This window comes from Pieris rapae, chromosome 11 (assembly GCF_905147795.1).
Source record: "Pieris rapae chromosome 11, ilPieRapa1.1, whole genome shotgun sequence".
NCBI lineage: Eukaryota > Metazoa > Arthropoda > Insecta > Lepidoptera > Pieridae > Pieris > Pieris rapae.
In genome coordinates, this window is record NC_059519.1 from 2831472 (window position 1) to 2857038 (window position 25567).

General features: G+C 34.5%; 5 protein-coding genes and 1 non-coding gene across 10 annotated transcripts in view; 3 read left to right on the forward strand and 3 right to left on the reverse strand.

Moving 5' to 3' along the window:
- Positions 1-7429, forward strand: part of LOC110997920 (E3 ubiquitin-protein ligase HECW2) — a 71558-nt gene extending 64129 nt beyond the window's left edge. For all 4 annotated transcript variants that reach the window (XM_045630246.1, XM_045630247.1, XM_045630248.1 and 1 more), the window contains 6 exons: positions 233-433; positions 792-1058; positions 3488-3653; positions 4101-4313; positions 4893-5059; positions 6306-7429. In XM_045630246.1, the coding sequence (XP_045486202.1) occupies positions 233-433; positions 792-1058; positions 3488-3653; positions 4101-4313; positions 4893-5059; positions 6306-6564 (1273 nt within the window). In that variant the 3' untranslated portion in view covers positions 6565-7429. The remainder of the gene's footprint in view (positions 1-232; positions 434-791; positions 1059-3487; positions 3654-4100; positions 4314-4892; positions 5060-6305) is intronic.
- Positions 7430-7742: 313 nt separating this feature from the next.
- On the reverse strand, positions 7743-9625 carry LOC110997921 (plasminogen activator inhibitor 1 RNA-binding protein-like). The gene has a single exon (XM_022266300.2). It carries the CDS (start codon positions 9451-9453, stop codon positions 8284-8286), a length of 1170 nt encoding a protein of 389 aa, XP_022121992.1. The 5' UTR covers positions 9454-9625; the 3' UTR covers positions 7743-8283.
- A 1086-nt stretch (positions 9626-10711) lies between these two features.
- On the reverse strand, positions 10712-12110 carry LOC110997914 (glutamine synthetase 1, mitochondrial-like). The gene has a single exon (XM_022266292.2). The coding sequence runs from the start codon at positions 11995-11997 to the stop codon at positions 10780-10782; it is 1218 nt and encodes a 405-aa protein (XP_022121984.2). The 5' UTR covers positions 11998-12110; the 3' UTR covers positions 10712-10779.
- A 90-nt stretch (positions 12111-12200) lies between these two features.
- On the reverse strand, positions 12201-13424 carry LOC110997915 (glutamine synthetase 1, mitochondrial). The gene has a single exon (XM_045630104.1). It carries the CDS (start codon positions 13350-13352, stop codon positions 12201-12203), a length of 1152 nt encoding a protein of 383 aa, XP_045486060.1. The 5' UTR covers positions 13353-13424.
- A 1847-nt stretch (positions 13425-15271) lies between these two features.
- Positions 15272-15673, forward strand: LOC110997908. Its single transcript, XR_006750512.1, has 2 exons — positions 15272-15422; positions 15599-15673. It is a non-coding gene; the product is annotated as an uncharacterized LOC110997908 (transcript).
- A 4000-nt stretch (positions 15674-19673) lies between these two features.
- LOC110997926 (death-associated protein kinase related) overlaps positions 19674-25567 on the forward strand; it is a 154712-nt gene continuing 148818 nt past the window's right edge. Inside the window, exon 1 of one of the 2 annotated variants that reach the window (XM_022266314.2) lies at positions 19674-20228. In XM_022266314.2, the coding sequence (XP_022122006.1) occupies positions 20083-20228 (146 nt within the window). In that variant the 5' untranslated portion in view covers positions 19674-20082. The remainder of the gene's footprint in view (positions 20229-25567) is intronic. The other variant, XM_022266315.2, reaches the window with a different exon arrangement.

Consider the following 25567-nt stretch of genomic DNA (forward strand, 5'->3'; position numbering starts at 1 on the left):
AAATAGGGATTGTACCATGGTTGTGTTTCATTTTGCAATTAATATAAATTAATCAATTAATATAATTCATTAATTTTGAGTACTTTCGGATATTTTTTTTCGTAAGATTTAGCAAAAAAGGATGACCACCGAATACAGACAAAGCGCCAATAGAGTTTTTGATCTACACCTAAAACTCCCAAGAATTTGGTTATCAATTTACAAGAAACTAAGAATTTGTATCTCTTTCCAGCCTATTTGAACAGGAGATCATGAGCTACGTGCCAGCGACAGGTTGTAGTTCCAGTGTGGTCCCATCTCCTGTTGCGTCGCCGGCCGCCGCAAGGAGTACCAGGGCCCCAGCGCCTCAAAGAAGAGACTTTGAGGCCAAATTACGCGCCTTCTATAGGAAATTAGAAAGCAAGGGTTATGGACAGGGCCCAGGAAAGCTAAAGTGAGTATTCTAAAAGTAGATTTCTCATACGAATCTTATCTGAATTAACTCGAAGAATACAAAATTGTTGAGTCGTGTTGAAATTTTTGATTGCGAAAAAAAAGGGAAAAATATATGTTGTATTTCTGATAACACTGTATTTATAACATATTTTATGACTTCCGCAGCAAGAATGATTGTTCTTTTACAGTCATTCCTATACAAAAAAATTAAAGTATTATGTAAGAAAGAAATAAACGGGCAGGGGGCTCACCTGATGTTAAGTGATACCGCCGCCCATGGACACTCTCAATGCCAGAGGGCTCGCGAGATTATTATAGTCATAAATAAATAACTAATTTTTAATACTACATTCCAGATTACACATACGCCGTGAACATTTACTAGAAGACGCGTTCAGGCGAATTATGTCGTGTAGCAAAAAGGAACTGCAAAAGGGGAAACTTTGCGTCATTTGGGATGGCGAAGAAGGCCTGGACTATGGTGGACCCAGTCGGGAGTTCTTCTTTTTACTATCAAGGGAGCTGTTTAACCCTTATTACGGGTTATTTGAATATTCCGCCAACGATACATATACAGTTCACGTTTCACCGATGTCGGCGTTTGTCGACAATCATCATGAATGGTGAGTTTTTTTTTTAGTTTTTTTTATTGTCTTAAGCTTAAATGGTTTTGTAATTAAAAATAATCTAATAAGTTACAAATTTAAGTAAATCGCACAAATGCAGCCTAGATTAAAGATATACCAGGGACAATACACTGAAGTAATTGACAAAAATAAATATTTAAAATCTATGACGAATATTTTGCCTGGTACAAAAAATGAAAACAAATTTAATACTACAAGTGACCCTTTCGCTGATAATTCCTCTCATGCCAAAGAAAATACTATATAATAAAAAACATAAAACATCTATTAATTGATAGTCAATGTTTTGTTTTTGTAAACAATTATGTAAAATTATTAGCATTACTTAACACTAACAATGGATGCAAAGAACAATTGTTACAATTATGGTCAATAATGAATTATGTCGACATATTAAGTAATTAATTGCAAATTTATCCCTTGCAAGATCTCTTTGAATACGGAAGGAATAATAAATTTTCTTGCTCGTCTGAGTAGAAATCTGAAAGAACATTTGTTACATACTATAAAATAATCAGATTAATTTATCACTTTAAAAAAATATATGATATAAATTCAAATGCTTGAATAGAAATGTGCTATTACTCCAGTAGTATCACTTTACATCAAAATAGCCTCCTATTATATAAACAAAAAAGTATCATGATTTGGACAAATATTAAACGAGTCGTAAAATATTGAAAGCGCATAAGGCACTCTAAGATGTTTCATACATTTTGTGCCTATCTGGACGATTACTATTTTTCGATATATGAGCAATGCCTTTCTATACACGCGGACTTGTTTGAGTACTTAAATTCTAAACGCGTTATTTAAGCGGTCAATGCACTGTTAAGTAAGGATATAATTGTCATTAATTCACCCACTTCCGCTGATTGTGCTTTTGTTAAAACATAAACAATGAAGCCTTACAACAGCGACATCTGTTAGTGCGTTGCTAAATTCAAATCTCACAACTCTGTGTTACTCAACAAATAAACTATGTTTTCAATACAGCAGGTCCATTTGTAGGGATTTTTTGATGTAAAATGGTAGAATTGCCAAGAGAATTTTGAAAATTCCTAAGTTGAAAACGGTTTTTGTAGTCGTATTTAGGATGCGATCGGGTTACATTATTTACATTTTCGAGATAATATGATACAAGTTTCTAACTATAAACGGCTTATTTTAAAATGTTTTTGACATATAACTTTTTCTTCATTTGATTTAAATTGTTATAGTATGTAACTAAATATACACTTACATGGATTGATATATACAATGTTTTATGTTACTTCTTTTTATACATACTGATATATAATTATCTAACGGTAAATTCGGGACGTCACCATTCACTTAAAGTAATTAGTCCAAAAGTGCTTTCTATTTGTACTTTGCCTCAAAGAAAAACAATTTCGTTATCATAGAAGCTATCATTAAAGCGATATCCTAAAATACAACGTAACTTGTTGGGCCTCTAGTATATTTAGGTTAAAAAAAAGACATGACAGGAAAATCATTATTGCTAAAATCATTTCTCTGTAAATCATATTGACTGTTATTCTAGTGCGTTACAACGCTTATGATCTAGGCCTCAGATTTCTGCATTTGTTTTTGTAATAAGGAGTATCTACTCCCACAGTCAGAACCATGCCGTCTTATGGATCTTAGGCATGCCGGTTTCTTCACGATGTTTTCTTTACGAGTCAGTGCTAAATGCACATTCAGACAGAAATCCATTGGTGAACAGCTGGGGTTCGAAATTCTGAAATACTGTCACGATCTAAATGCATATACAAACATGTTTAGGCAAATATAATTATTGATTTAGTCTATACTCGGAGTATTTTGTGTATATGAAAGCATTACAATGATAATAAGTGTCTCAAAATAATACTGTTACTAATAAAGCAATGTCACGTTAATCTTAACCTATTCAAACAAGTAAACAAAGTTATGTAATATAAAGTATGCCTTTACGTCCCAAAACGGTCAAGTTACACATATCTAGTTTCCCAAATAATAGCGCGTTTGCGTTTTTTTGTTCCGTCACCCGATTCTCATGTAATTGTATATTATTTGTGACTTCATATAAAATTACTTATACGTTACGCTGAACGCAGACTATAAGTGTAGCTTAGTAAGGACTCAAAAAAAATCAATAAACGATTGTAAAAAAAAGCAGTTTTACCAACAAAATCGGTAAATCTTTTATAAAAAATAGGTGTAAATTGGATCGTTAAGGCGCTTTTTTTTTAATTTGAAATTGAAAAATTTGTATGCGTATTAAGCAAGGGGACTTAATATAAATTGAAAAATAGTGCGTGTATATTTAAAAGGACATACTTAGGTATAATGATTTTTCATCCTCAATTTATTAATTATAACTTATTATGAAAATACTAATAAAAATTGATATTCTACAGGTTCAGATTCTCCGGTCGCGTCTTAGGCTTGGCACTCGTCCATGGTTTTCTTCTAGAAGCGTGGTTCACGCGTGCTTTGTATCGGGCGCTTTTACGACTGCCACCAGCCCTTGAAGATGTGGATGCCTTGGATGCACAGTTTGCTGCTTCATTGCGGTGGCTACAGGTCAGTTAATATATCATGAAACCTCCTCATCTCATGGAACATTGCTTCAATTTTCAGATGATAGAAAAATCCTACTCTAAATTCTCATCTATTTGCTTAAATGTTTGTGTTAAATGTGAAACGATTGTAAGCCTGCTAGTTGTAACTAAATATGAGGGCAAACTCGTGTAGTGTATTCATTGTACAAGGTTGTTTAAAAACAGTGTACCCAATGATGATACATGAACAACGTTATTAAAATACAATATACACTACAATCACAAATTAATTATGATGCACTGTTTTGAAATTAAAATGATGCATTATGACACGTAATCCTTCGATTTGGTTATGACCGTTTGAAACATTACTTATAAAATGTCCACATCGTAATATTAATTACATTTTAGTAACCAAAGGGGACGGGACTTTCTTATCCCACGGATTTAATTTATTATTTTTTTACAGTCGGCTCGTTGCGTCTCATCGCTAGAACTAACCTTCGCGGTGTCCGAGCGACTTGCGGACGGAAGAGTTTTGGAAAGAGATTTAAAACCTGGCGGAAGAGATGTCGCAGTCACAGAACGAAACAAGAAGGAATATTTGGAGAAACTGGTTCGATGGAGGGTGGAAAGAGGAGTGGCGGAACAGAGCGAGTGGCTTGTTAGGGGATTCCATGAGGTTAGTTATTGTGATTGTGATTGTGATTTTTATTATTGTACATCCGTCATACTCAATCAATGGAGTCTAGATTTCGGTTTAAGAATTTCATAAATTATGTGTTGTATATTTCGTATTATTGGTATGGAGAATTCATTTAAAATACATAAGAAATCGAATAGACTTTTTTATAAATTTCCGGTGAAACACAAACAAACGACAAAGATAAAACCGAGACTCAGAAAATATTTTAGTAAAATGACAAACTTGTTATTAATTTAGCTGCCTTGTTCATTAAACTGAAAAAGTCATGAGGCACTGAATTTTCCATAGTAGATTATGTGTTAGTAATATTGTATGTAAATATATAATATTTCTAATATTGAGTAATGCATGCGGCCAATATGCGTTTTAAAATGAAACAATACTTGCTACTTGAAGAATCAAATATCAAGCCCCAAGTAAAATTTAATTATAAACTAAACAATTTGTTACTATTGTTTTGACCTATTATATATGTGTGTACTGAAATTGTGCTATCCTAAGAAACGAATAGATTTATACAGGTGGAATAAACCTAATTATTATGATGTTCTCCAGGTGGTAGACCCACGACTAGTCGGTGCATTTGACGCCCGGGAACTGGAACTGGTGATTGCAGGTGCGCCAGAACTGGATGTAGCGGATTGGAGAAATAACACTGAATACAGAGGAGGATACCATGACGCACACCCTGTCATTGTCTGGTTTTGGCAGGCTATTGACAGGTAATAAAAACAAATAACCTCTATATAACCGCCAAAATTAAGAAATGTCACCAGCGCCAATAAAGCAGAGGAATCGTTTTTTTGATTTTCTAATAGGTCATTCGGGACATCCCACACAAAACGAAATAGAAGCGCAATAAACACAGTTAATTACAATAAAAGTAATCTTTAAGAGGTATTTACGTTACACCAATTCATAAAAAATACGTGTTGCTCGTAAACGACAGCAGGCACTGTAAGATTTTTACACAGATTTACATTGTCTAATGGCAGAGGTTTTATTAATTGTAATCATTGCTATAGGTGTCAGACCGTCGAAGACCAAAAAAATCTCTGCCACTGTGTCTTGAGATAAACGTGTGTCACAAAGTTTCTAGATTTTGAGTATGTGTATACATACACATATATACGCCATCCAAATAGAACAGCCAAAATTAATTGCAAGTAATTCTGAGCAGGTTCTACTGGTTCAGCCTTAAAGCTAATCTTCTAAAATAACACCAGACGAAATATGTTTTTACGCTGAAGAACTAAGCTTGCTATAATAACTATTCAAACTCCACAAAAACCTTTCAATATTAAAGTGGATTTGTACGACACAAACGAGTTTTAAAATTTATGTTAAATACGTTAAACCTAGCTAGTCAAGGTCATATATAACCAGAAATACTTGTCTAAAAAGAAAATTAAACTAATTTTTACTATATTACTGTACAAGTGTTATAAGGATTAGGTAAAAGTATTTATTTGCATCCTTATTCTGGTTATTTTTTACTCTTAGTTTCATCTCATATTTAGAAATAGGTTATTTATTAATACACAGTATTTTAATTAGTAAATCAATAGCAATAGTAATAATAAAAAGTTTTTGTTGTAAGTCAGTATTTATTTTATTAGTATCGTTATTCAGTCATAAATTGCGGAGTAACTTAATTTAGTCACTCGTTACGTTTTATATCAAGGTCTTTAATTTTGTTGGGTCATATATGACAGCCATTGTGGTTAGTGATAAGATAGTTGTAAAACCATGTGCCATTATTATGATAATGATTTTTACTAATATTACAATTAAATAATTCATTTTATATAAAAATACATTTGAACAGTATATTATGCTGTTCAAATGTAAATGTAAAAAGAACTGTGGCTATTACATTAACAGTGTAGTGAAAAATAAAATTAAGTTAGGTTATGTAATGTTATGTCCATGACATATTAGAAAATTAAAATCTTTGGTATTTTACAGATTTTCAAATGAACAACGTCTCCGTCTTGTCCAATTTGTCACTGGAACTTCATCAATACCTTACGAAGGTTTCTCTGCCTTGCGAGGATCAACTGGGCCCAGAAGGTTCTGTATTGAGCGGTGGGGACGAGTAGAGTCGTTGCCAAGAGCTCACACCTGCTTCAACCGTCTAGATCTGCCCCCATACCCAACACCCCAGTTATTACATGAAAAATTACTTTTAGCTGTCGAAGAAACAAATACGTTTGGAATTGAATAAATGTCAAAATATTAATCTGTAGACTGGCGTAACAAGTCTTATATTGTGCCCTTATAATTATGTATGATAAATGATAGTAAGGCTGATATAGTGTTGATGCACTCAATATCTATATATAACTGTCATATAAAACCTATATCAATATAAAGGCCACTTATCTGTATCTGTCAAGGTTTGTACTTTACTGCTTTTATTTGTAAGATAATAATTGTATTGTGGCTGTGAAAAAGGCCCCAGGGCCAAGATTAGTTTTTAGGTATGCTTTATGTTACTAATAATTTATAACATGATCAAAAATTATTTATCAGCATTACTCAACACTATTCTACCAAAATAATACTTTAATTATTCTTAAGAGATATGTTAACGTGAATACTAAGGGATAATGAAACTCTTTATCGGCTAAGACAGAGAAGCTATAGATTCTTAAATAACATCCATTTCCTAGTCAACTAAATATTAAAAATTGGCAACAAATATAGTATTGCTTTCCCTGTAGATATTCTTTATTTATATTTTATTAGATAAATAATGAGAATATGTGGATGTTGTGATGATCACTAATATTGATGTTCCTCATTTATTTATAAAATGTACAGAACACATAATTTCTCTTTGGTAATGGTAAATGTGAATAAAAAGTAGCATTTCCTAAGATTCTTATTATGAAACTTTAATTTAATGTAAATATATTATTTATTGTGCTTGTACGTATGATACACACAGGTGTAGGTATGTTTCTTTTCTGTAAGTTTTATATGTTAAATATTTAAACTACCTTGAGTATTGTTTATGTAAAAATTCTATGTAACTTGTTTTTGTGTGAAAGTGATAAAATGTGTCAATATACCTACTATAATAATTACATCAATACTTTTATTTAACCCTAAACCCAAAGTCATTAACTGGTTAAAAAGTTGCTGCACTTTCAACAGCTAAATATACCAACAAGTGATCCAGTAAAAATAAGTTTATATAAAAAAATAACATCCACGTGTAGTATAAAATAATATTATATGGTCTATCAATCAAAGACTTCATGAAACAAGAATTATTAATAAGACCACCAAAATTCTAGTTAGTCTAAAAGCTGAATTGGATCTGGAAATATCATACAAATGCTTTATATTAGGGGGAGGATGTTATTTGACTGTAAGTAGAGTAAAGAAAATTCAATATTTCACACTTACAAAATGTTTATTTTTCAAAGAAGTTTGTGTAACAACAAAAATCAACCTTGTTATTTAAAGACCTTATCTTTTAAAAATTTTAAGACTATTTACAGATTAAGTTTGCATTATTTTGCCAACAGAAACTCACGACAAAATGCAACAAGGGTTATTTTCACAAATACTCTAATCTAAGTTGTGACGGAGTTAATTCAATATAGCATGTCTCAGTCAAGAGTTTAAAATCTTATTCATACAACTTATTAAAAAGTTAAACCATAAGCTGATGCGATTACAATAAAAGCTACTGTTATACTTTATGAAACAACCTCCCCCTCATCACTACCTGAGTGTGCTTAGTCAATTCCCATCACTAAAATTTATCTCTTGAATCTTAGCAAAGGTTCATTGTCAACACTAAGGCTAAAATTCAATGTAATATAATACACATTGTAAATATTTTGTATATTTACTTCAAAAAAATAACAGTACAGTAATTTGTATCTCTATGTATTCTGAGTAAGGGGAGTAAAGGCTCACTGTTAGTAGTCTAGCTGAGAGAGGGGAAATCCTTGCTGTCATCGACCTTCGGAGGTGCCACCTGCGAGCGGGCAATGGGTCGGGGCTCCTCCACCGGGACCTCATCACGTGGCGGCCCGCGCCCGCCTCTACCGCGTCCGCCCCGACCGCGACCGCGACCACCTGGGGCGCCACGCCGCGTGCCGTCGCTGAACGTGAATTCGATGCCCAGCAGTCGCTTCTGACGACCCACACGCTGCGGATAGTCAGAAATGTCGTACTCCTCATCGCTATCATCGTCCTCGCCTCCTTCCTTCTTTTTCTCCAGCATCACCAAGTTCTTCCACTGACTCAGATCCTCGCCCTCGCCAGCCTTGCGTAAGTTGTATTGAGGCGCGGTACGTTGAGCGTTTCGCAGCGCCTTGTACTCATCTAGCGTCAGCTCCCGAGGCTCTTCCTCGGTAGGCACCGTGCGCTCCGGCTCGGGCTGCTGCCCATCTCCAGCACCAACAGCCGGTGCCTCCGCGGGCTTCTCTTCCCCAACGTCGCCATCGGACCCAGTTTTGTTCAATTCCTCCTCCAAGTCGTCTTTGATGGTGCCCCAGTTGTGTGGGCCCCCACCTTCCCGCTTGTCGACCGGCTTAACTCCCGTTTTATCGGAACCCGACCGCCTATCGAACTCACGTTTTCCCCTGTTGTCAAAACCAGGCCTAGGACCGCGTTGTCCTTCGCGGGGCTCACGAGGAGGCCTCGGACCGCGACGCTCACCTCCTTCAGAGTTGTCATTGTAGTTGCGTCGCTCAAAATTAGGTTTGCGATCTCCAAACTCACGACGAGGCGGCCTAGCTCCTTCCTTGCCTTCTACAGCCCCGTTCTGAGGACGATCTTCGCGGCGACGGGGCGGCGGACGTTCCGCATTGCGGTCGTTGCTCCGCGCCGGCCCCTTGTTTTTTTGTTGATCACCACTCTTAATTTCCTGAGACTTCACATTTTGAGTTTCCTTAATACCTTTCCTCACAACGACATTGCCGATCTTAGGTTTGGCCTCAGGTTTGCCCTTATTTTCTTTTTCGGCCTCTTTGGTCTTCTTTTTTTGCTCTTTTGCTTGCTCTCGCGCTTTTAACGCATCCAGAGGATCGGACTCATCGTCCAAGAAAAGAGCATATCTATTAACAATACCCACACCGTAGGAATTCTCCATTGTGATGGAGTAGATATTTTATCTACACAAAAACTGGATGTGGTTGGATTAATTTAACACACTTAGAAAGACGGCATTTTGCTGTTTATTGATTTATTAATATGGCGGACAAACTAACACACTGTACGCCATATGACGGCAGGAATAGAGAAAAGAATGAAAATGGCCGCGATTCTGATGTTGCCAGCTTATAAAATTTTAATTCCTTAATTCATAAGATTCCGAAATGCTTCCAGCTCATAAAATATTTTTAAATAAACAAAATCAGGGTCGTAAAATTAGTTAATTTCGTAGCCTAAGCATGCTATAACTATTTTTTTCGTTTGAATTAATGTTATGCAACTTGACAATATGCCAAACAAAATATGCGACCTAAATATATTACGGTTTGCTTCGTCAGGAAAATGTGAATGACACTCAGAATATTTTTACAGCTGCAGAAGCAAGTTATTTCCCTTGACAGTCCACTATAGTTGCAGCCTAATTTATATGAATAAAATATAATTCACTTCATTGTTTTAAAAACCAATACCTTAATGCTAATAGTTAGAAAACTTAATGCACACAGGTTATACAATTTTCAAACGTTTAAGGTACATGATAGCAGTCGTTTAATATAATTATTAACAAGTTCTTATTACAATAGCTCTAATAGTTTTCATCTACATTCGTATTAAACGATATACTTGTATATTCAGAATTTAAATTCAGTCTCCCTATAAAAATATAAACGCTAAGAAATGGCAATACTTTTTGTACATAGACAATCTCAGTGAAGCATACTATGACAGATTATAAAGCAATAATATCAGAATACGAATAGAAAGACCGAGGCGATGGAGGTTGACTATTTTTTACATTTTAATTTTAGGTTATTTACCAAATATGTCACTTTACTGAATATGTGTGCTACTTTAAATATATAAAATGTATGTGATTGTTTACCAGCCTACTATAGATGATCTTTACCGACTTCTGTGTAGCGCACATATCAATATATTACATTTTTTGTATATTTGACAACTTTGCATAACCGCATGCATTATTATTAATATGCTGTCTGCATTTTATCGGAATTTACTGGATTTTTTTAATTAGTTGAAAAAAATCCTTAGATACAAAACATTTGGTCGGGTTACATGCGATGAGACTTCTTGATTTGTCGAGAATAGAATTAATGAGAATATAAAAGTGCTACCAATATGTATACAATATTTTATTACATCCAAAAATATTACATTCTTGTATAAATAAAAAATATTTTTTTTAAGTTTCTTGACAATCAATTAAACTACACTATTGAATTTTAAACTTTACATAGAAACTTCACTTACAAGCTCCTTTTTTGCCGCCGCCACCACTTCCAACAGATCCTAAGCATGTATCCATCAGTAAACCGCATACTAAATAGGGATCGCAATCACCGGCTGGTCGTCTATCTTCCATAAAACCTTTACCCTTTTCCTTAATATTTCTTCCCAATCGAATAGAAGCTTTTCTGTTTGCTATTCCCCAAGAAAATTTATCAAAGGGTGCAGTTTCAAATTTTCCAGACAGACGCATTCTATTACTTTGTTCATCGTGTTGATAGTTTTTCATATGCTTCATATGATTTTTTTCTAGCCTTTTAATACATTCCTCAATAAAAGCATAGCCCCCGTCAGATCTCATTCGTTTTGTACTAAAGTTGTGATGCATGCCGACACCAGGATGTTTCGGACCCATTGGCTTTGGATGATAAGTTACTACAACTCCATAATCTTCAGATATTCTAGACATTATATAACGAGACATCCACATATCATCAGGAGCTTTTATCCCAATTGTGGTTCCTATCTGCCACTCCCAGCAAGCAAACATTACTTCTGCATTAGTTCCTTCAAAATCACATCCTGCGTAAAGACAAGCTTTAGTGTGAGCTTCACATATATCCCTACCTGCAATATACTTTGCACCGATTCCACAATAGGAAAACTCATAATTAACTGCTGGAAAACCACCACCTTTTGGCCAGCCCAAGCCCCATCCATCGACATCTAGCATTGTATACTCCTGTTCCAAACCAAACCATGGCTCTTCAGCATTGTGATATTCACAGAGGTCATTACAAAACTTTCTATGGTTAGTTTTTGCTGCTGAACCGTCACCCATATATACTTCCGCTAAAACAAGGACATGGGGCTCTAATCGAAACGGATCGCGATAGACAGCACACGCTTTCAGGTTAGTGTCAGAGTTTGCAGTTGTTGCTTGTCCAGTAGAGCTGCCATCAAAAGCCCAGCCTGGTGCGGCATCGGCACTATATGGAGTACAGGATAGAATCCTATCCTTGCATCTCATATTAATGCCCGATCCATCTATCCAGCAATAAGTTGCTAGAACTTTATTACATGGCATAGGTAGTCGCATATACCTGTCCATTACTTTCTTGTTCATAATATGATTTATAGACTGCTTTAGCATATTTCGGTTTGAAGATACACGGACATTTTTAAAACTTTGTAATATAGGACTCCGTGTGATGCATTGAATCAAACATTCCATAATTATCTTTTATTTTTTGTAATACTTATAATATTAAAGATATATTTTGTATAACTCAATTTTTACAGAAAATTTGTTGTTAAGACTGTTCGAAAAATTTTAGTTATGTCCAAAATTTTCATTAATTGGTATATTCTATTTTCGAAAAGGATTGTATTTTTTAATTGTATGGACCAGCCAGAATATTAAAAAAATATTCAAAACTATTCTACGTATATTTCTCCAAGGAGAGCGCATATTCTGTATGGGTCACAATCACCAGCAGGTCGTCTATCTTCTAGAAATCCTTTTTTATTTGCTACAACACTTCTTTGTAATCTGACAGATGCGCCACGATCTGCGACAGCCCATCTACATGAGTCGTATGCTGCAGTTTCAAATTTACCTGTTAATCTTTTTTTGTTTTCTTCTCCATCCATAAGACCATAATTCTTAATAAGCTCAGTGTGTCGTTCACATAAAATATTGCACACTTTTTCAATTTCAGCTAAACCTCCATCGCTACGCATTTTTTTTACGCTGAAATTATGATGGCATCCAATACCTGGCTGGTCTTTTCCCATTGGTTTTGGGTGATAACTGATAATGACTCCAAAATGCTCTGCTATTCTATTTAAGATATATCGTCCAATCCATAAATCATCAGCAGCTTTAATTCCTAAAGTTGTGCCTATTTGATACTCCCATGAACCTTTCATCACTTCAGCATTCGATCCCGCATAATCCAAACCAGCATAAATGCAAGCTCTTGCATGGCACTCTGCGATTTCTCTCCCAGCTACGTGCTCTCCTACGCCACAGTAAGAAAAAAGAGATTTCGTTGTGGGATAGCCTCGGCATTTAGGCCAACCAATGGGCCACATATCAAAATCGAACATTGTATACTCCTGTTCTATACCAAACCAAGGTTCTTGGTTTGATATTTTACTAAGTATCTTTGCACAATTAGCTCTGTGATTAGTTGCGGTCGGTGTTCCGTCTCCATAATACGTCTCACAAAGTACTATTACATGAGGTTCTTTACGAAATGGATCACGATACACTGCAGATGGTATCAATAGGGTGTCTGAATCTTCAGGTTTAGCTTGTCCTGTAGAACTGCCGTCGAAAGACCACTTTGGCACAGAAGAAAGTTCGCAAGGCAGTTTTTCTAATACTCTATCCTTCGAGCGCATTGTTATGCCACTTCCATCAATCCATACATAAGTTGCTAATATTTTATCTTTTGCTAAAGGTAAGTTTATATAATGATTAAAGTACGTATCCAACGGTGTAGTTGTTCTATGACGAAAAAAAATATTTCCCGTTTTTTGAAGATTTAAAATTTTCATTCCAGTACTGTATAACTTCAGCATTTTAATAACAACGTGATCGAAAAATTGAAATAATTTGGTTTTCCTACAAATTTTAAAAATAAATCTAGTAGGTTTTAAATTCACAGAATAATAAAATCTAATATTGAACTTTTAACAATTATCTCATTGGCCTTTAAAAGTTTAGTCATGCTTATTTACGACGGCAGGTACCATTCTTTAGTTAAAGTTACCGCTCTTGTTTTTAGATAATACTTATTTCTTTTTGCAAAATGTTAAAGATTTTATTAATAGTCTTCTACTGCTACTATGCTTTCAGAAAAATTGTGAAGCTTTTTATAATCCCGTAGGTATATCTGTTTTAAAAGCCATCAATTAATTAATAATGGACATTTAACAAATAAAATTATATGTTGTACTTTATATTTCTTAAATATCCAATATATTACAAAATATAAATAGATTTCTTAACTTAAGCATATTTTATACTCTCATGCATTATCTATATCTATATCGTGCTTTTTTAATTTCTATAATCTGTGACATTTAGCCAAAGGGAATCTTTATTTATATATATATATTTCTTCTGTGAGTATGTAGGTATGTCACTGAACTTCTCTCAAACGACTGGACCGATTTTGAGGAATTTTTTTGTGTGTGTTCAAGGGGATCTGGGAATGGTTTAGATTCACAATTTTATCCGCTGGACAATGTTTTTTTAATTAATTTTTAATTTATTAGTACTTCGACTTGTAATTGTTACATCCTCCCTCGCAAGGGGGATGCTTAAGCCCGTTCGAGCATGAGGCTCCTTCGGGTGGCTTGTATTATTCGCGCCCTGCTGATACAGGGCGGTACGGGGGCGGGCTAATAGCCCTTGGTGGGGGCTGCTGCGCGCGAGGAACAATGGCTCGACTCGCTGCGCGCAGCCGATGGGGTCTTGTCCGGGGTGTCAATCCGGTGGTAATGTGGGGTCAAGGAGTAATCTCGACTTGACCCTGGTGTCGTAGTCGGTGGTATCGGGCAGCGCGCTGCGCGGCTCGCGGTCAAGCTCCGCCGGGTGAGACCCCCGGTAGCCCCGGGGGAGGCCCAGCGAGGCGACCAGCGGTCGAAGCCGCGGCTGCTGCCCTGGTGTCATGTCCGGTGGTATCGGCATCCGCGGAGAGTAGCTCACGCGGATACCGCAGGCGATCTGGCGGCCTGGAGTGCCATGGCGCGATGTTTTGGAGATGGGGATGCTGAGAGCCATCCGCTCGATCGAACATCCCCTTCGCGAGTCGCGCGACGAACTCGTCGATGGACTCCATCCGCAGGTCTCGCGCTATGGTGGCGTTTCTCACGTAGCGGGGGGCCCCCACTGCGCGCCTCAGGCAGGTGTTCTGCACGGCGCGCAGTCTCTGCCGGTGGGCCTCCTTGGTGTAGGAGTACCACGCCGGCGCCGCGTACGTGAGATGTGGGCGCACGTACAGCTTGTACAGCGCGAGCTTGGTGCGGATCGGTATGTTGCCGGTGAATAGGGGGCGGAGAATTTATTAGTAGTTGTTGATTTTGGAATGTTTTACATTGGAACCGACAGGCGGCGCTACCATCGCAGTGTCAAATTTTAATAATATTCGAATTTTAATTTTAGTCTGTCCCGACAGTTAGCGCTGCTATCAAATTAAAAAAAAGTTTTGATATCATTGCGTTATTGTAGACCACGTGCTGGATCGTTAGATATTGTCATAACATTTGAGTAATAATTTTCATCAAAATGGTCCAGAATGTTTTAGCTTATTAAAAAAAGTTGAAATTTTCAAATTAAAGACGTGTAGACAGGACAACTTCTGTCGGGTCCGCTAGTTTTATATAAAAAGACGTCGTGTGACAAATGTCATGTCAAAGTCTGTCAAGCGTTCTATTTTCTAGTTCTAACGGTTCTAACTTCTAAGTTCCTACGAGCATTATCTGTTAATGTAAGAAGAATTGTAAAACTATTTTTTATAAAAAATACATAGGGGAATATATATTATATAAGAAAAAAGTAATAGAAACGAAATGGTGGTATGGTTTATGACTAGCCTGTCCTAAAGGCGAATAAATTAAATATTACATAAAAATACATTTAAAATGGTAGTTACCGTGATTATTTTTATTCTGAATTCCAATAACATTTAATTTAGTATTTTTTCTGGAATGAAAGCTATTTTAAAAATAACGATTCAAGAAATTATAAAGATGGTTATTTAATTGGAATCACTTACTCTTAAATAGTATTCGATTTCATATTTATATAATTTTATTTTCAGGTATATTTCTTCTGCATACTAGACGAAAACATACAAAAGTAATATAAATCTGCTCATTTTATTTCTAATGGAAATGTAAGTTTAAATCTTATATAATTTAGTATATAAAAGCAAACACAAGTTAAATAGCATACCCAATAATAACTATAGCAATTCTTTATCTTCCAAAATTTAAGAACCACCTCTATTTATCCTACTTAACTACTAGTATTAATGGTTACTCTTTTATTCCAGAATAAATCCAAATACTGCATTTCTTTCAAATTTTGAAGTTATGCAAATTTTACAGCAATTGAAAGATAATACTCAAAAAAAGCACAAAAGAGAAGCATCTCTTGCAACTGTTACATATGAGGTATTTTTTTGTTTTAGTACTAAATAAGTCACTTTATTGTAACATAACATATTTTTGATTAATCTGCTAAATAGTACCAGATGAAGTCACATTCTCACCCACTTTTCTGAGGTTACTGTGGATGCCCCACTTGGGTCCTCTGACCACTGCTTGGTGTGTACCATTGTGCCATGTGCAACTCAGGGAAACTTTTGTCAGCCCCCTTACCATCCTTGCGAAAGGAGGATGTCTCGATGAACTTGGCGAAAGAGAAAGCAGAGCTCCTTTGCTCTCTCTTTGCATCCAACTCCACACTCGATGACTCAGGTTCCTTACCACCTACTATTCCGCTTTACGGGTTTTCAATGCCTGAAGTTAAATTCGAACATTCGTGTGCGGAAGTCCTTAATCTCTCTTGATAACTACAAATCGAGTGGTCCTGACGGCCTTCCCTCGATCATTCTTAAGACTTATACTTCTCAGTTGACTCCGGTGCTTACGCGGCCCTTTCGACTATCGTACTGCTCGGGCGTAGTTCCAAGCTCATGGAAGACTGCCCATATTAATTCCATTCCCAAAAAAGCAAACCGCTCGGAAACATCCAGACCTATCGCAATCACTTATTTATGTTTCAAGGTATATCATCTATAAGCAGGTTTTGCGATATCTAGAGGAGCACCAGCTAATTAGATCGTCAGATTGCCTACGCCGAGGTAGCTCGACTGGTGATCTTCTTGCTTATCTGACTCATAGATCGGCGAAGCTGTGGAAAGTAAGGGAGAAGCATTAGCTGCAAGTTTGGATGCAGCTAAGGCCTTTGATAGGGATTTTCTTGTAGGACGTGTAGCATATTAGTCCTAGTTGACGGAACATGCTCTAATCCTAGACCCATCAATGCAGGCGCTCCGCAAGGCTGTGTCCTATCGCCCACCTTGTTCCTTCTGCATATCAATTACCTGTTGAATATTGACAACATCCATTGCTATGCAGATGACAGCACCATCAATACATTATATTCTGGCCATCTATCATCATCTCTATACAGAACATGTCTAGATCTGAAGTTGATGAGAACCATAAGTTTTGTGTGGGGTAGTAGCAACCTTCTTGAGTTTAATCTTTGAGTCAGGTTTGGTCGTTTTCTGCCAAGAAGGATCCTTTTGTCGTGGCATCTCAATTTGAAGGCGCTCTCCTTCGTACGTCGCCTCAGTATGCTTGGAGTCGGCATATCGAAAGATGTCCAATTCCGCAGTCACCTAGAAGAAAGAGCCAAACTGGCTTCCAAGAAGCTTGGTGTTTTGGGTAGGGCTAAGCAGTATTTCACTGAGGCACAACATCTGCAGCTCTAAAGGCTCAAGTACGTCCTCATATGAAATACTGCTCACATCTCTGGGCCGGTGTTCCCAAATACCAGCTTCTTCCTTTTGACCAAATTCAGTGAAGGGCTTGTCGAATTATCAATGACCAATGTCTTACTGATCAGCTTGATTCTCACTGTCTACGCAGTGACATAGCGTCTCTTGCGTTTTATATAAATTGTACTATGGTGAGTGTTCTGAGGAATTGTTTGGGATGATCCCTCCTGCCGCGTTTCAGCATCGTACGAGCCGTATGAATACTAAATTTCACCAACATCACCTTGATGGCTGGAAATCTTGCACGGGGTCTTTACAGTGGTCCTTGATTGGAACCCATCCAAGTACTTTACATACATTTTATAGTTTTCTGTTACTCCAATCCAAATTAAGTAAGTGCTTCTGCATTTGTTTAATTTAAATTTTTTGTATAGCACACTATTAACATTTTTTAATGTTACATTCATATTTATCTACATGTAAACTAGGACTTAAATTAGGTCTTTATTAATGACAACAACAGTAAACCTCAACTGATCTGTTGCTTTCTACTCCTAGAGAGTTATTTTTAATCTATAGGCGTGAAGGAAAAGCAGGTTGGGGCTCCACCTGCTGTAACAAAGCACAGGCATTATTCAATCTGTGCCTCGCTATCAAAAAAAACCTTTTATTATTTATTGTTTGGTTAGGTTAGATTTATATTGTTTTTTTTATTATTATTATATTGATCTCTCCTACTCCCCCGTCTCACTCGCAACTCCCAATTTGTGTGACGTATTTCTATATCGTTACCAAGACTAGCCAAAAGCGTGACTTGAAATATAATAAAAGATTTTTTCTTCTTTAAATATGTTTGAATGTGTTGAAATTATTTTTTACAGACTGTCAGATATTTACAGGACACAGAATGTCAACATCAAAGTAGTGAAAAAGTTAAGAATTTCTTGGAATCAATAAAGACATTCAAATTGACCAAATTAGAAAAATTAATGATGGTCAATACACCACCAAGGACCGAACTTGAAATACAACTGGTAATAAACATAAAACATTAGTAGACCACATATCATATTACTATTTTGCTTTCTTTAATAAGTGGACTAATAATATAAATTCAATTGAATTAACTGTTTAGAAAAAAAGTAAAAAATAAGTTAAGTTTATCTTTAAAGAAATAATAATTACTTAATGTATTTCTTTAAATATAGATTTTATATTTAAATAAATTTTTTGGTTGATGATTCAATTGCATTGTAGTAGCCAATAACATAATAGGTAATCCCATATGTTTCAGATTGTTCAAGAGAGTGAAGAACGGTTATCAGAAAACGATGTAAAGGAGATTATTGGTGCAGCAAATGAAATCTTTCCACAAGCTAGTTAATAAGATCAAAAGCAATTGTTATTTTTTATATTTAAAATTCCAGGCATGTGATTTGATTAAGCTTACAAACTAAATCTATATACAATACAATGTAAAATTTAAAATAAAGTTAAAGTGACCTAATAATGCTTATTTTACAGTAATAAATGTAATTTATTCTAAAGAAGTCATATTAGTCTATATTCGGTGTGGATTACCTATGGCACATATGACAAACTATTTTTTGTCGTAAATTCCGCTTATGTAATGTTTAATAAAAAATTAAAGTCGTCTTATGCGCCATCTATTATAATTTTTTTGTTGTTGTATATAATTGGCATCTAGGTGTCGCTACAATTTAGTACTTATATGATGTATCTGACTAGGGACAAAAAAACATTATGGCTATCATCATCATCATTAGGGTATACCAGACTTAATTTCAGAAATGAAATATATATATATATGTTATATATATTATATATTTATATGTTAAATATATATATGTTATATATTTGATTATTTAATTACATGAAATAATGTGCGGTGAAAAGCGCCATCTAGATAAATGTGAGCAGACTCCTAAGACAATTTCAAATGGCACGACTAGACATACGCTTGAAACCGGTAATGTTGCCAACGTAAGTTTAACTCTTAATATTATTTTAGGGAAAATACAGGTTAGACTCAGTTTGCTATTCAATATAGGTATTTTATTTATTATCTAAAAGTTGATATTTGGTTTTAAATAATTTAAATTGGTATGGTTAATAAAATTTCAGTACAATCAATATTTCAATAAATTATGCGGCTGATCACTATCCTAGGAGGTTTCTGTAATAAGTAAAATACATGAAAGTCATTAATATTTAATTTATTCCAGAGTACTTTACAATTTCTTTTAAAAACATTTCACGTTTTGATGCGTTAATACGCGATGCGTACTTTTATTTTATAGTTTTATTATATTTATGCGTTTTATTGGCTGTACGTGGCAACATTTACGGTCGCTAGGAGACGGGAGTTTGCGAGTTGCGACTTGCTTTCTTGGCAGAAACGTGTACGGCGAAGTGCGATCGACTCGTCGATGCGCAGCTGTCTTGCCGCGTTTATAATTTAATTTAAAGTTTTCTCGAAACGCGTGTGTAAATAAACAGTTTGTTTTATTTCTTTACAAATATGAAGTGATGCAAATGTTTGTTTAAACGTGTTGATTTACGTATAGCTCAAGCCTTCATACAGTAACGGCTTCTCGCAATGACAAGGGAGAGCATTCAGTTACCATTTGAGAAACCGGAGGCATTTAAAATGTTTCTTATGGCCTAATTGATGCCTTTGTAAACGTATAAGTGTATTCGTTTGTAATAAGGACTAAATAGTGTTCGTTGGTGACATTACAAGTTTCCGTTCGTCAGTCGTCTACACGTTCAAAATGAGTGTTTTGAGTGGTTTAAGCAAAGCTGACTTCAAAACGGCTAGCGATGGACTGTTGGAGCTCTCAGAAGAGAAGCTTCGCAACATCATGAGGTCGGAGCCCATCACAGATACTTATCATGTGGAACAGACTCCGTTTGCAAGGTCAGAGCACAAGTTATCATTTATCAATTTTATGCTATATATCATTCACTCAAGGTGAATAGTTCCATAACGAATTAGTAACAACTCAAAGTACGAAGTTGCAAAAAACGTAATAATAATAATAATAAGTCTTTATTCATTTAAGTGAGGCAAGGGTTTGTTTTTTAAATTTTGACAGCAAATTTAATTCGACCTCCTACTAGTATAAACAGTATGTAAACATTTTAAATTCAATTTTAATAGCTCGTATGCAAAGTTGCTCCTTAAATTATTATAAGAAAGCAATATGTAAGGCATAACTTCAAAGTGTTTCAGTATGATGTTAAATTTTAATTCTTAACTTACTAGGTGGAAAGAACTCTACATAAAAATGACTGATGAGCAGGGAGTTTACCTTGATAATTTAATAAGATAACATTTTACTTCTCTAAGATAATACATTATGTACTATGATAAGCAGCTCTTATACATGTCATGAGAAATATGTATTTTGTGTTTAATGTTTTAAATTTTTAGCAATGAATGTATGCCAATACATTTGTTGTGACAAAATTTAATTCTTAATTTTGGTTTTGAAAATAAAATCTCCTTATAATGACTATTTATGTTATGTCCTGTGAGTATAGATATATATATATTTGAAGTTGTATCCGTAGATAAAATTATGAAATAGTTTATGATTGAGGTAAATAACAAATTTGTGTTGGTACATGCAAAATGTTCCTTACATCTCAGAATTCAGTCAAGTTTTAGATTTAAACATTTGTTTATAATGAATACCCTTACCCATTATACAAATTTTACAATTTTTTTTTGAAAATGTATCTTAGACATACAACATTAACTGCATCTCATTTGATTCTTTGAATTGCTGAAATCAAACATGGCTAGCTCTACTCTTATGAGAAATGTTCAATATTATAAAATATTTTGAATCTTGTTGTTTTAGGATGGTTTTACTTTTTAAATAATTTTTTTCATCCCTTAATGATTTCTCTAAACAAATATAAATATTGTCCATTTCAATGTTCAATTTGTTTGAAGTTTTTCATTAACATGGAATCAATAAGTTTAAGAATGTTTAAACAAAAACCATTCAAACTTAATTTTTATTAAATATGTACTCTTTTTAACTGTTAAAAACATAAGTTTTGCTTTATTCTTTGCTTCATTTTGTTTAATTATACAATGCTAATTATATTTATTTCTTTAATGATTACAGTAGCCTATCTATATATAATAAACTTACTTTATTTTCTAAATTCTCTCTTTTTTTTTTCCTTGCCCGCTAGGTGCATGTTAAGTTTATTATGATAATTCAATTTAATGTCTTGCTTGATATATGAAAGCAACATTAAGCTAAAGCAAAGTAACACGGACAAGCTCGACAACTTTTCCCCTCGTTGGACGCAACCGTGCGGTCACTAGCAGGCATACATTAACCCCGTGAATTTACTACTGACGTACTTGGTGTAATCTCTCAGAAATATTAATTCATAAAACTGAAATAACCACTGAATGTTAAGTCGTATTCGGTCTCGTTTGTACTTAAAAAAACATTCTATGCTAAATGTGTTCAAATAACGCAATATACTTCTTGTTGGTGGAACATTTATGAGAGTAGGTTTTAGTACTGCACATTTAAAAGAAAAGTGAGGTGATAACATAACGGTAGAACACCTTGAATGAAATCATAGTATTATGGCCAGCCAATCATAAATGATTAATGATTTCGAAAGTAAACGCTTTAGCATTCATTAATATCATTAACATAAATTGGCTACAATCCATTAGATAAGGTATTATTGCTTGACCCTCATGCATCTTAAAAGTATTTTTAAGTTTGCATTACAGCAGAATAGCCACCTAGCAAAACATAGAAACTAACCCCCAAAGATACCTACTTAAAATCCATAGCAACTAATTATTTAATAGTGACGGTGCATGCTTAATTTTAGTTTGTTTTTAAATTTCTAAAATATTGTGGGATATCGTACGAGTAAGCACTGTATAACAAATATGTGAAGGAGAAATATAATTAAACAACCATCTCAGGCAAACCTTGGAAAACGACTCCTTGTAGCATGCCTTGTGTTTTTTAAATAAGAGTAGAAGTAAAACATTTTGTTATTACTTTCGATTATCCACACACTTTGACCTTATTTATAGTAAAGGAAACAAAAGTGAAAACTTGCAAGTGATAAATCATGAAATGAAGTTGTTATTTGATTATTGTATCGAATATAATCGATTATAAATCTATCCGACACGAAACAATGTTACACAGTTTCTAATACGGGTTTGTAGTTTTACTACATACAAATCTATAATAATTTTACATTACTAATGTACTATCAAAACCGATGCCAATTTATTAACAAAAAAGATTCACGAAATTATCTAAGAAAGACTGTTAGCTGTTGACCACTTCATTTCTTAAAGGACTGATTTATATCTAAACCAGACTCTTTTATAATGATATCATTATATTGTGTTTCAGTGTAACACGTTATCTGTGTTTTTTCTATGTACCTTCTGGCTTTACGTATCATACTGATAACGGATACCATATCAGATAGATAAATTATTTGCGTTATTTTAATTCATTGTATATTTGTTGAATACAAAGGTATTTTACCAGAATGTACGAAATGTTACAGATAGGAATGTTTCGATGGATTTTTCTTAGTAAAATATCTTACTGAAAAGGATGGCTAAAATTTATTCATATCGTTTTGATATTCAAGACTAGTATCTCCGAGTATCTTGAAGTAAAAAGAATGTCTTAGATCAGGCGAGGGCTATAACGGTACATGTAATAGAACAAGTCTTAACACTATACATAGCCACTTGTCGTCAATCAGCGCGCCATGTTTTGTTTTCGACCTTTCAAGAAATGACTCATTGGTTTTTATCCATACAATAATGTTCGCAAACGTTTTGCTAGCGTTATGGCATTGACATTGGATATGTGAATGTATTTTATATACTTAAACAGATAACTCGGTCTAGGTAAAAATATTAATAACAACATTGAAATTATATAATCATCAGTTTTTACCTATTAGTTGTATTAATATGTTTTTTAACTGTACCGCTGCTAGCTATTTTATCACCGGGTAATCTTTAAGTATGACCTATTTTTTTAAGTAAGTATAAGGTAATTAACATGCAAATACATAGCGTAAACATGGATGAACAATAATTTTACTTAATAAAGGGCTGTTATGAAACTAATACGTAGTGCGGTGGACAGTAAGTAATGCTTAAAACGCAATTCTTAAAACCCCAAATCAGATTATGAAATAATCAATACAAACAAATATTCATATTTTTAAATTGGAAATTGGAAAATAATGCAACTAGTAATTAGTGAATTTCTCTTGCGATTTTTAATATGCCTATTCTTGTTGTTTTCCAACTTAACATAAATATATATTAACAGAAGTTGCTTTATGAAACAAATTCTATCTGACTTTGATTTTTTATATGGTTATCAATTTAGTGTGTCTTAATTGTCTCCTACAGGAAATTCCTTGAAATATTAGGGTTTTTCAACCTGTGATCTTGCGACCCGTGAGTACGCGAAACAACGTAAAAGTTTAAATAATTTTAAATGCAAATTCAGCAGTGATAGCGATACTGCAATCTAGTATTGATTAATATTATTGGATGCGGAAACATATGTGTACTTGTAACAAATAAAAGCAGTATTAATGCTCATACCTACGAATATAATATATATATATTTAAAAAAATAAATGTTCATACACGAGATAGGACGTTAAAACTTTACGGCGTACATTATTTGCGATATAATTTTGCGAGTATTACTGGAAACGAAATGTTTAGACAATAAATAGGTCGAGATCGTATCGGGGTCAGCATAACTCCTAAACAATTAACCCGTTTTGGACTCGTTATCAAAATCAGGCTAGCATTCGTAAGGGTTCCGTCGTCGCATCGTAAACGATGTTTGAAACATTTGTTTTTCAATGTTTGTTTAATATGGTTTTAGATCAGTCTGTAACATGTTGTTATTCTGAGATCTATTGTTTGCGTACTAACTCTTATCTGCTAAATGCTTGACTCAATAAAAAATATATGTGGCCGGGGCCGTTCACCAAACAGATGAACTGATCAAGTGAAGGACTCATCGTCCTCAAAACTATACGTAGACTGTCATAAGACAGGCACTGGGCAACCGATGGAAACAGAGAGTCATTGCTGACCACGGGGCTCCGATATGATCTTATTAAAGAGAGGTTAAAATTAAATCAATACTCCATCCCAGGGATCCTAGCGATTTTTTTAAATGCAATTATTATTAATTATTTATTTAGAGAGATATCCTATACATCAATATTATTGACACGTTTGTGGTATGGGATAATATTTAATTAGGCGTGTATTTACTACCTCTTTAACTAGCACAATAATATTTGAATTATCACATATTAACGTGATATTATTAATTGGTAACAGCTATCGTTATTTTCCATTACATTATTCAATTGTTTTCACATTATTTAACTTCGCTGTAACTAAGCGATTGAAGGCAGTTTTTCACTGTTTTTTCTATTTTATTATATTACTTATTATGATGCTATGATTTGGTATTATGCTTCAACATTGAAAATAAAGTAAGTAATCATAGACCAGTATTTTGTCGTTGTTTTAGTCAATATCTTATGAGAATTTTAAATATTGTTATTGAGCCTCAACTGATGTCATTCTTTAGATGCGAAATGCACAATTTGTTACAACAACTTAGATTTTGTGTCAAGTTCATAATTGTCTCGTACTGTGAAGCATTTACGGAACTTTAATAAGTCATTGTTCTTGCGTCGTTCATTATCTCTCTTCATTTTATTGCTAGCGGTGTTTTGATTAGATAAAATAATACATTCGATATTGTTCTTCTTTGTAACAAAACTACAGAATAACAAAACGCTTTATTACAGGCGTGTCGTGTAATATTTTATCTTTATCATCCTTTTTATCTTAGATTAATCACGATTCTCAAATCTATCGCATTGGTGCGTATAAAATTTAATTTAAAACGTCAAAATTACATTCACGAAAATTGCAGGCTGCCGTAAATCAGGTGCCTATAGCAACTGTTAAAGTGAAATTCATTTCATCGTTAGATTCTCCGCCTTCGGAAGGGATCGTTTATTGGTAATTTCTCGTTGCTTGAGGCACACGGGAGCAGATTTTGTGCTCGTGTAATCTGTGGCTTTCTACACTCGATCAAGTTTCACTTTCATGGAGTGATGGAATGATGGAGTATAATATATTGTTGTTTAAGTCTGCTTTGCTTTAAAGCCCTATGTTGC

Coding starts and splice junctions, on each gene's coding strand:
- LOC110997915 (XM_045630104.1), bottom strand. CDS start 13,352: ATGCTGAAGTTATACAGTACTGGAATGAAAATTTTAAATCTTCAAAAA.
- LOC110997921 (XM_022266300.2), bottom strand. CDS start 9,453: ATGGAGAATTCCTACGGTGTGGGTATTGTTAATAGATATGCTCTTTTC.
- LOC110997914 (XM_022266292.2), bottom strand. CDS start 11,997: ATGGAATGTTTGATTCAATGCATCACACGGAGTCCTATATTACAAAGT.